Source organism: Pelobates fuscus, chromosome 3 (genome assembly GCF_036172605.1).
Source record: "Pelobates fuscus isolate aPelFus1 chromosome 3, aPelFus1.pri, whole genome shotgun sequence".
Lineage (NCBI taxonomy): Eukaryota > Metazoa > Chordata > Amphibia > Anura > Pelobatidae > Pelobates > Pelobates fuscus.
Window position 1 is genome coordinate 273,044,211 of NC_086319.1, and position 12,227 is coordinate 273,056,437.

Below are 12,227 nucleotides of genomic sequence, written 5' to 3' on the forward strand. Positions count from 1 at the left end.
TTGCTTATGCAATCTAAACCTCAAAGTGGTTTATGCAATCTAAACCTCAAAGTTGCTTATGCAATCTAAACCTCATAACTTTGCATTTTTCTACATTAAATATCATCTGCCAATTGACTGCCCAGTCCCCCAATCTATCTAAATCCATCTGCAACAAAACAATATTCTGTTCACATTGTATTACTTTACAGTTTTGTGTCATATGCAAAAACTTAAACATGACCTTCAATGCCTATTTGAAGATAATTTATAAATAGATTAAATAGAATCAGTCCCAGAACAGAACCTTTAGGGACTCGATTTACAACTTTGTCCAGCTTGAAAATGTACAATTAATGACAACTCCCTGTACTTTGTCTTTAATCCACTGTTCCACCAAAGAACAAGAGCTTCCACCTAGACCAATTTCTTTTAGTTTGTACACTAAGCTGTTGTGAGAAACATAGAAACATAGAAAGTGACGGCAGATAAGAACCATTCGGCCCATCCAGTCTGCCCAAGAGGAGGAGGAGGAACCGTATCAAACGCCTTGGCAAAATGCAAGTAGATCACAACTGTAATACTCTGATATATACATCTACTTACTTCGTCATAGCATGCAATTAAATTAGTTTGACATTGACCTATGTTTTATAAAACCATGCTGATTATTGCTAATAACAATGTTCTTCCCAATGAATTCCTGAATATTCTATTATTATTCAAATACTTTCCCAGCCACAGAAATTAAGTTAACAGGTCTACAATTTTCAGGCAAAGATTTTGAACCCAGCCTTACTCCAATCCTCCAGAATAATTCCTGAAAGAAGAGACTCCTCTTTATGTTTAGTACCCAGAGAGATGCCCATAATCCCACCCACAATACTGCTTGGCTATGTAGGATCTCCAACAGAACATTGTATTCAGAGAGTTTGTGTTTAAGTTCAGCACGCAACCAGATGCTCAGATTGCTACAGCTCCCAATACTACTGTTCTACGAGCTCTATAAGCTGCATGGATATAGTAAAGACATATTTTGCAAACAAAATTTGTTCAAAATAATCTAAGATGCAAATGTGTCAATCAAGACCCTGAGGAGTCAGGCAAGGTCTAAACAGAACAGGGACATGTGAGTGTGAAGGGGAGTGTTTACAGAGAAATTTGGTAAGGATATCTGTTCATGGTGGGTGGAGCATTAGGGGGCAAGGGACTTGGTTAGTATAAATAGGTAGGCAGCTTACTGGATAGCAGACATCTTAATTATCGGTTGGTAACAGCTTGGTAATTGTGTGGTAGTTGCTTCCTATTGTACCTGCTTTCCAAGTGCTGTTTAAGGCCAAGGTCTAAGTATGGACATCGAGGCTGTCCTTTCTGCCCTCAGGGCTGAGTCTGATGGGGGTCTGCACCTGCAGGCTCAGCTGGTTCATCTGCAGGCCTCTGCGGTAATTGCTGCCTCCCTTTACGGCGATCACAGGGGTTACTGGAGGCGAGCTCAGCCACAGGAACATTTTACCCCTCCTGGGCAGGCTACAGGCTCTCCTGGGCTCAGGAGTGCAGGCCCAGCCTTGTGGATCTGTTGGTCTGCGGCCGCAAGGCTTCTTTCACCTCCCCGGCGGGCTCCTGCTACTACCCGTGTGATGGTCCGGTTGGTTCGCCTACGTGGTGTTCCTGATGTGCTCTTGATTTATTTGGGAAGAAACAATCTTGGCACTATTCCGGTGTGGGATCTGGGTCAAACGATCCAGAAGGATTTGGCCGAGTTATGGCTCAAGTTCCCGAAGCTTTGTATTATTTGGTCCAAGGTGCAATGCCGGAATTATTGGAGGGGGCTAGGGACACAAGGGTTCTTAAACGGAGCAGGATCAAGTTAAATAAATGTGTTTCTAAAATTGTGAAGGGAATGGGGGGCTCACGGTGCATCACCTCATCTTTGAGCAAAAATGCAGTGATGTATTTTAGGGGTGATGTGGTCCACCTTATGGAAGTAGGACTAGATTTATTTATTTATTTATTATTTTTTTTGACATTCTTTATTTAGGTTTTTGTCTATAGGAAAAAAATAAACAAACATATATCAGTATAACAATATATTGATAATGTACGCGTCGGGTGTGCTATAGGGTTATCTTGTGGGGACAGCAGGGGTACTCCCCTCTGCTCTGGCATACGCTGCCCAGTTGGTTACAAGCTGAAGTTCTATTGAGCAGTGGTAGGGTCCATGGGTCTCTTTTGAGCAATAGTATTTGATTGTCCTAGTCCCAGGTTGTCTTCCAGTGGTGTATACCCTCCCAATCCCCTCTCTCCACCCTGGCTCTCATGTTCTGGATTCTATGTTTAGTTTGGTATTCAATAATTTCTAGGTTTCTAGGTGTTTCTACTCTGAGGTTATAACTTGTGGTGGACTTTGTCAGACTTCTACCGGTTCAGGAAGTAGGTTGGGCTGTACAACCCAGTAGGTAAGGGGGGTGTGTGTTATTGGATCCCAAATGAGGGCTCAGAGAGCGTCTGGTCGGTGGGTTTGGTGAAATCATACTGGTGGGGTAGGTCGTTTGAGCATGAATTTGTCTGGTGGCAGCCGATTGGCGCTTGTTCTCTGGTAGGGTGCGATAATTGTCGTGTGCAGTTATGTGTCTCTATCGTTGTCGTGGGATTGGGCGGTGCAGGGGCCGGAAGGTAGCAGGTGTATTTGATGTCACCCTTCGACTGCGGGTATCTCTCTGCCCCCAGTTCGGGGTGGGAGATCTATGTGCTGGCATGCCCCCTGGAGGATCCGTTCAACCTTGTCTCCGTTTTTTTTGTGGTGCCATCTGTTGTCTTTCGGGTTTCAGGGCCTAACCGATGGTCTGGGTGCCATATGCCCCCTGTTTTAACCCTGCAGCTTAAAACATTGCTGATCTGCCTTAAGAGCATGAATTCTAGCCTAGCAATCTCTGAAACATGTAACGCTGACTTACCTTCTCTCTGGGTGTTTAAACCTTGAAGCAAAACAGCTACAAGTTTGGCGTTCCCAGGGAATTGCTGTAAAGCCATGCACTTATTGTGAGAATCTCTGATACTGTATTGACTTGTTTTAATGCACTTGTACTTGGGGAAGGAAGCGGAAGTGAATTCTGTGTTTTCAAATGGAATTTCTTCTAAAAATAAAAACATGCAATCTGTTAGAATTTAATTTTAGATTGAGGAACTTATTTTACTTCCAAAAAATCTACACCAGTCTTCTTTCTGACTGTGTATTCCTATTTTAAATAAAATTCCAGTGTTTTTGTCTATATACTAACTGACATTAGGTCAGTGTATCAACTACATTATTAGTTGTCAAAATTCCCCCTGGGTGGGTTAATGTCACTTTGCCAACTTTCATCTGGCACTGAGCACTCAAATGATCATTACTAATGGGCATTCACTGCTGCCAATAATATTTCAGCTATATAACTCTATAGTTTTATAATTAACCGATCTGCCACTAAATAAGAAAAACAATATTATATTTTATATGTTTATTACTATTTACAAGCAAACAAGATTATTTATAATATAAATTTGCCTTTCAACAGTCTCATAGTAATTGCTATTGATATGTAATACATCTTGTCTCCAACTTGTGTAGTGAATGCTTCTAGCTGGGAAGGTTTGGTTTCTCCATTTGTTTGTAGAATACATCACACACTACACATGTCTAGTCCTGGCAAATAATTCTGGGGACTAGAAAATAAGCATTTGCCATGGAAACCAATTAAATATTCAATTTGATTGTTCCATTTCTGGCATTTTGTACAAAAAATTTTCTTTATTCATAACCCTCAGTGCTGATAAATTGAATGTAATAAACTCTTGTTAACCACTTTGCTGCTTACCTTGCACACAAATGTAATTTAGCAGATTTAGTAAATCTGTGTTTTTGAACCCCATGTTGCAAATTAACCCTTTTTTCAGTTTTTCAACAGCCACCACGAGTACCACGGTTTTCCTGAAAGAGTACCCAGAATCCACCTCTGTGGCCATCTCCAGATGTATTCCTGAACTGCACACACAGGACCTTCTGTGACAGGAGATGCAGTGGGAATTGTGAACCCCTTTCTGTGAAAAGACAATAGGCCACATTAACTATGTTTTAAAATGATATTCCAAATACAAGACAGTCAAACACCACATGGCAGATTTAGGGGATTAATCACTAACCAGTAAAAAAAAAAAACCTGAGAAACAGATTGGAAAGTTTAAACCAACATTACTGCAGTTTTACTATTTTTCCAACCTGGCGATTTTAATGTCATCTACACAATGTTTAGGGAATACATGAACAGGGAGTGAAATACCTCACACTAATCATTGGGCATAAACATTATATCAATACTACATTTAAATATAAATATATAAGAGTGTTTTACATTATTTAAATTAAATAGACACTGTGTTTGAATTTACCTTGGATCCATGGGAAATCACACCATAAAAATCTCCCTCATATTCACTAAATAAAGAAAAATGTGTTTAGTTTCTCCTACAAGATACAAAGTTTGAAATACTAATAATACAATAATGATTACATTTTAAAAAATAAATATCTAGATATATGTAAAAAAGAGACGATTTCTCCTTAGAGTGTACACGTAATTCTGCTAAATTAAGCCACGTTACCTGTTATTGTCCATTAGATAGGATTCCATGTCTGGTACTTGTGCCATTGTCATTTCTGTTTAGACATAAAATAAAGAAATCAATGATTTAGCTAAAAGAAGGATTTATCCATCTGATGTAGATATGAGACAGCAGGCAGGATGATAAATACCTGATATTGATCTGTCCTGAGATTGAGATCTTGTTGTTTCCCAGATAGATGATATTCTTTGGTATAATCTGCTTCGTCCTCTGTTGCTTTTATAAGACATTGCAGACAAGCCCTCTGTATGATTGTGCAAGAAAGGTTTTAATACAGCTTGCTGCAATTGGCACTGTCCATACATTGCTGGATGTGGGAAACTATTTTGTTTCCTAAACAAATTTATCCATTTACATATGACGTGCTTTGAAATTTTTCTAAATTTTCTAAAAAAAATTCAGGATATGCCTTCAACTGTAGTTTTGTAGTAAAATGTACCTGTAATTTATTAAACTAAAGTGAACTTTTCACCATCATAACTAATTTTTAGTGTTATTTAAATTAATTACACACAGTCCAAAAACCATGCTTGATTATTATTAAGTTAGGATTATTTGAAATTAAAGGAAACCTGCAAGCACCATGACCGCTACAGAACACTTTAGTGGTTTTGGTACCAGCTGTTCCCTGGTGCATTGTAGGTAGTCAAACTGTTTTAGAATGTTTTGACTTCCTACCTGGCACTGCTTGGCAATGCACATCACTATGCAATGCAACACTACTTATTGCAGCCAAGAACTGTTTAAGAGCAGGGCATATCCTGGGTGGGTGTACAGTGTGCACTGCGCCCACGTGCCAAAAGTGGGGAGTGATGACAGGAACAGACCAATGGCAAAACTACAGAGGTCGCAAGTGAAACCAGGACCATGTGTTTCGCCTGACACAGGTGGTGTAGGAGGTGGCAGACTGACAACCTCAGGGGACCCCAGAGACGGGCACTTACTGTATACCCTACTCTGTCAAAATTTACTTTCGAGAGAGGAGACAGGTGGCGGTGAGAGCACCGATGTTCTTCCAGTTCCTCACTGCACTCTTGAGCCATGCGGCAATGTAAGGTGACATCACTCTGGACCCAGCATTACTAAACAGCGCGGGATTGAGCAGTGAGGAACGAAAATTACAGGAGCCACTGGACCTCAGGGAGAAGATCCCCACTGGACCCCAGGGAGAAGATGCACACCAGCTCTCCCAAATGTAGGGAGGATGGATGGGCCTAAAAAAAACTAGATAATACCACAATGATTTTGTGAGTGTGTGTGCAAGAATGTGTAAATGTGTGAGTGTGTCTGTCAATTTGTCAGTGTCTGTCAGTGTGTTTCAAATCAGTGAGAGTGTGTGCCTGTCATTCAGAATATATGTTAGTGTGTCTGTCAGTGAGTGTGTCTGTCAGTGAGTGTGGGTTTGTGTCTCTCAATGAGTATGCTTCAAATCAGTGAAACTGTGTATTGGTCATTGAGAGTGTGTGTCAGTGAGTGTGTCTGTCAGTGAGTGTATTTCAAATCAGTGAGAGTGTTGTTTTGTTTTTGAGAGTATGTGTCAGTGAGTGTGTCTGTCAGTGAGTGAGTGTGTCTGTGTGTGTGTCTGTCTGTCTGTCAATGAGTGTGTTTCAAATCAGTGAAATTGTGTATCGTTCATGAGAGTGTATGTCTGTATGTGTGTATATGGTGTTGCCATAGAAACATGCATGTCTGAACTGGACATTTGCAAAAGGGGAGGGGTTGTAAGCTAACCACGCCTACATGGTGACACAAAAAAAATAATTCTACATCCAGGTGTCTAGGATCTGGGAAGGCTCAATGTTTCCATTTTCCACTATTCGTTGGGGAGTAAAAATGTAGCTGTGGTGCTTGGGAATTCACCACTGGTGAGTATGCCATGGACTCGCTATACTTGCAATGGCAAGAAACTAGAAGGCCTATGATTTAAAATGGTAAGCGCTGTTTCTGGTTCTACCAATCCCCAAGTGTATCTACAGTCAAAGCTGATAGCCATATAAATATGCAGCATGGAATTGAAGAGTGATGCCAGTTCTTTGTATCCCTTCCCACTGGTTTAGTTTAAACTATTCTTTATATAGCTGATCTCTTCTTGCCCAGCTCCTTGCTTTGGATACTTCAAGAGTTATTCACTAAAGTTAGAAGTCAAAGTGAATTTCAAAATTAAGTTATGCTTCCAGTTCAGCTGCTTTGGCTTAAAATTTTATATTCACTTTGAATTCACTTAAAATTTTCACTTTTGTAAATAATCCTTTACATAATAATAATAAAAAAGAAAAACTTTCTGTGTTCATCAAGCCATTTTTAACATGCATTGTAACAGGTATAGATCTAGTATTATGATTTGGGAAACACATCACAAGTCACGAAAAGCTGTTTTGGAGGTATATACCTTTCAAGTAATCCACCAAGTGTAAGTCATTTCTCTGAATCTGAATTTTAGGCAAAATCTACCCTGAGAAGTATCACAATTAAGTATATAGCAGGGGTATGCAACCTTTGGCACTCGAGATGTTGTGGACTACTTCTCCCATAATGCTCTCATGGCCATAATGCTGGCAAAGCATCAGGGGAGATGTCCACAATATCTGTAATGTTGTAGGCTCCCTACCCATGGTGTAGAGTTACAGTCAAATCATCCCCTACCATGACCCTGTGAGACATCCTGCAGTAAATGTTGGTCCCAGTTGGGGTGTTACTAGATGCAAACATGTACATGACAGACCCGATAGTACATTTCACAAAACTTAAAGGTTATTTTAATTGACTTGTTGCAATACTACGGAAAACTTAATTTTTGTGGGCCATTCCATTCTTTTTGGTGACTTAAAATTAAATCTAAGTAGAATTGTAGTTTTTTTTTCAACCATATAATAATTCACTATTTGTCGTTGTAAGCCCTTGTATTTTATTGAACAAAACCTGAACCCAAATCATTTAGCCAATACCATTTTCTGTCTACATGAGCTGTGTAATAGGTGTCCTGGGGTCAAATGCAGTGCATTTCCCATGCATACATATGGGTTGTAGGAGATTGCTGAAGACATTATTATTATTAATGGAGGACGTTTACAATAAAAGAGATATTTACACAGTGACACAGGAAAAATAGGTAGATGAGGGCCCTGCTCAAACAAGCTTGCAGTCTAGAGGAGGTGGGGTACAAATACACAACAGGGCAACAAGGATGACAGACACCAAACAAGGTAGAAAAGTAGCATAACTGGAGGAGAGAGTGGAGTGTGGCTCTTTAGGAGAGCAAGAGACAGATATGGATAGGTATAGATAAGTTACTCTGGGAGTCCATAAGCATTTCTGAACAGATGCGTTTTGAGGTACTTTTTAAACAGTTGAAGACTAGGGGAGAGTCTGATGGGGGCAGGCATGCTGTTCCAAAGGAAGGGAGCAACCTGAAGCGCGAGTTAGCAGTAAAGGTGCGAGCAGCGGACAGGAGAAGGTCACCAGAAGAGTGGAGAGACCGAGAAGGGGCATATCTATGATTCAGTGAAGAAATGTAAGTAACGTATTCCGCACATAAAAATGTGATTAATGGCATTTACTGTTCTGACAGGAAAAGTTGTGCCGAACAAAATTACTGTCCTGACAGGAAAAGTTGTGCCGAGCAGCAATCAATCCACAGGAGGGTTTGTGCTGAGCAGCAATCATGCAAACAGGAACCTGGTAACTGCCTTTAGGGTCAAAGGCCGGTTACAACCAATCTGATCCACAGGCGGGGTATTTAGGCCCAGTTCTCCTCTTGCTCAATGCCCAGTCGTGGTTTCCCTTGTGGTTGTCCGAGAGCGCGTTATTGATTCTGTTTTTTCTGGTTATTTGACTTCCCTGTTTTCTGGCATCCCTGACCCCTGGCTTTTCCTTATCGTTGTGTCTCTTTCTGTGTCCCTTGACCTCGGCTATTCCTGACTAATCTTTGGTACGTTAGTACAGCCTTTCTAAGGTCCGGTATACGTTACCTATCAGTCCTCTGTGTTACACAATTCTATGTGCTGGATCATTCTGTAATCCTGACAGTAAGAGGGGCTAGAGTTGGTTAGAGCTTTATAGGTAAGGGTTTGTATTTTGAATTAACACCTATAGGATACAGGAAGCCAGTGTAAGGATCGACAGAGGGGCGAGGAGTGGGAGGAGTGGTGGGTGAGAAAGATCTCCCTGGTGGCAGCATTCATTACTGATTGTAGCGGGGCAGTTCGGCTTCTGGGGAGATCAACTAGGAGAGAATTACAGTAATCTATGCGAGAGATTACGAGAGCATAAACAAGCTCCTCGGCAGCATCTTGCGTGAGAAAGGGGCGGAAGATGGCGATGTTTTTAAGGTGGAATCGACAGGTTTTAGCAACATTCTGGATATGAGGTGCAAAGGTGAGGCCAGGATCAAAGATAACACCAAGACAGCGAGCTTGCAAGGACGGACTAATGCAAGTACCATCAACTTGCAGGGAAAGCAAAGGAGGAGAATCAGCATTATGAGGGGAGAAAATAAGAAGATTGAAGAGATTGCGTTGCAGAAAGCGATAGGACATCAAATTGGAGATTGAAGAAAGGCAAGCAGTGACACGTTGTAGGACCACGGGGGAGAGATCAGAGGTGTTGTCGGCATACAGATCTGGGTGTCATTGGTATACAGATGGTAGCAGAATCCAAAAGAGACGAGACAGGGCGAGAGGAGGAGGTGTCATTGTAAAAGGAGACACTGAATGAACATTGGGAGAGATAGGAGGAGAACCACGAGAGGACAGTGTCACAGAGACTGAGGGATTGAAGAGTGTGGAGAAGAAGGACATGATCAACAGTGTCAAAGGCGCCAGAGAGTTCAAGAAGAATTAGTTTGGAGTAGTGGCCTTTGGATTTAGGTCATTTGTAATTTTATTATGAGCAGTCTCAGTAGAGTGTAGGGGGCGAAAGCCAGATTAAAGAGGATCGAGGAGGGAGTTGGAATTTAGGAAGTGAGTCATACAAGCAGGGCCGCCATCAGGGGGTGACAACCATGACGGTTGTCACGGGCCCGGCGGCCCTGGGGGGCCCGGACTGCTCTGGCAGTTCGGGCCCCACTTTCCCTCCCTGCACAAATAGATAGCGAATATCGCTATCTATGTGTGCAGCCGTGGGCCCCCGGCTTCCCTGTTACCGAAGAGGGGGCCCAGGCAGCACACAGCCTCTCCTCTTCTCCTCTCTGCTAATAAATCTCGCGAGACCCGGTTGCCATGGCAACGCTCCGCGGGTCTCGCGAGATTTGTTGGAGGAGAGAAGAGAAGAAGCTGTGTGCTGCCTGGGCCCCCTCTGTGGTAACAGGGAACCCAGGGGGCCCCACCATGCCACCGGACCACCAGGGATGGAATCTCCCCCCTTCCTGGACAAAGGTAAGCAGGGAGGGGGGAGAAACTATTTAATTAAATGTAATTTTTTTTTTAAATATGTTAAAATGCCCCTTCCTCCCTCTCCCCCTCCCCCCAGATTGCACATTTACACACACACACACACACACACACACACACACACACACACACACACTACATACACTACATACACTGACACAACACACACACACTACATTCACTGACACAACACACACACACTACATTCACTGACACAACACACACACCATACACTGACACAACACACACACCATACACTGACACAACACACACTGCATACACTGACAAACACACACACACACACTACATACACTGACACAACACACACACTACATACACTGACACAACACACACACACTACATACACTGACACAACACACACACACTACATACACTGACACAACACACACACACTACATACACTGACACAACACACACACACTACATACACTAACACATCACACACACACTACATACACTGACACAACACACACACACTACATACACTGACACAACACACACACTACATACACTGACACAACACACACACTGCATGCACTGACACAACACACACACTACATACACTAACACAACACACACTAACACAACACACACACTGCATACACTGACACAACACACACACTGTATACACTAACACAACACACACACTACATACTGACACAACACACACTAACACAACACACACACTACATACACTGACACAACACACACACTGCATACACTGACACAACACACACACTGCATGCACTGACACAACACACACACTACATACACTAACACAACACACACACTACATACACTGACACAACACACACACTACATACACTAACACAACACACACACTACATACTGACACAACACACACACTAACACAACACACACACTACATACACTGACACAACACACACACTGCATACACCAACACAACACACACTGCATACCCTAACAACACACACACTGCATACCCTAACACACACTGCATACACTAAAACAACACACCCTGCATACCCTGACACAACACACCCTGCATACCCTGACACAACACACACTGCATACACTGACACAACACACACTGCATACACTGACACAACACACACTCTGCATACACTGACACAACACACAGACACTGCATATATTAACACAACACACACTGCATACACCAACACACTCTGCATACACCAACACAACACACACTGCATACACTAACACAACACACACACTGCATACACTAACACAACACACACTGCATACACTAACACAACACACACTGCATACACTAACACAACACACATTCTGCATACACTAACACAACACACACTCTGCATACACTAACACAACACACACTGCATACACTAACAAAACACACACTCTGCATACACTAACACAGCACACACTCTGCATACACTGACACAACACACACTGCATACACTAATACAACACACACACTGCATACACTAACACACACACTGCATACACTATACTGACACACACTCTGCATTCGCTACACATTAACACACTCTGCATCCGCTACACACTAACACACTCTCTGCATTCACTACACATTAACACTCTGCATTCACTACACTAACACACACTCTGCATCCACTACACACTAACACACTCTCTGCATTCACTACACATTAACACACTCTCTGCATTCACTACACTAACACACACTCTGCATTCACTACAAATTTACACACACACTACATTCATTACACTGACACACTCTGCATTCACTACACCCTAACACACACTCTGAATTTATTACACACTAACACACACTCTGCATTCACTAAACTATGCACACACTCTGGATTCACTATACTGACACACACTCTGCATTCACTACACTAACATACACTCTGCATCAACTGTACACGCAGCATCCACTACACAAACATCCTGTATTCACAGTACACACACTACATCCACCACAAATTGAAACACTCTGCATTCACTATACACAGACACTGCGTCTAATACACACACTACATCCACTACAGACACTGCATCCACTAAACACATTTCATCTAGTACATACAAACACTACATCCACTACACAAACACACACTACATCACTGTACACACACTACATCCACTACTCAAACATACTCTGTGTTCACTATACACACTGCATCCGCTACACAAACACACTCTGCATTCACTGCACAAACAGTA

The 12,227-nt window shown here is 42.1% G+C and overlaps 1 protein-coding gene across 1 annotated transcript; it reads right to left on the reverse strand.

The window, feature by feature from the left end:
* Positions 1-212: 212 nt before the first annotated feature.
* Positions 213-4,943, reverse strand: LOC134601768 (interleukin-1 beta-like). Its single transcript, XM_063446269.1, has 6 exons — positions 4,769-4,943; positions 4,618-4,672; positions 4,405-4,450; positions 3,834-4,056; positions 2,934-3,113; positions 213-232 (listed from the first exon to the last, which is right to left on the reverse strand). The coding sequence occupies exons 1-6, from the start codon at positions 4,941-4,943 to the stop codon at positions 213-215; spliced, it is 699 nt and encodes a 232-aa protein (XP_063302339.1).
* Between the last annotated feature and the right edge of the window lie 7,284 nt (positions 4,944-12,227).

Coding starts and splice junctions, on each gene's coding strand:
- LOC134601768 (XM_063446269.1), bottom strand. CDS start 4,943: ATGTATGGACAGTGCCAATTGCAGCAAGCTGTATTAAAACCTTTCTTG. Junction 4,057..4,404: donor TGATTTCCCATGGATCCAAG/GTAAATTCAAAC, acceptor GTCTTTTCACAG/AAAGGGGTTCACAATTCCCA. Junction 233..2,933: donor TTTAAACACCCAGAGAGAAG/GTAAGTCAGCGT, acceptor ATCTTCAAATAG/GCATTGAAGGTCATGTTTAA.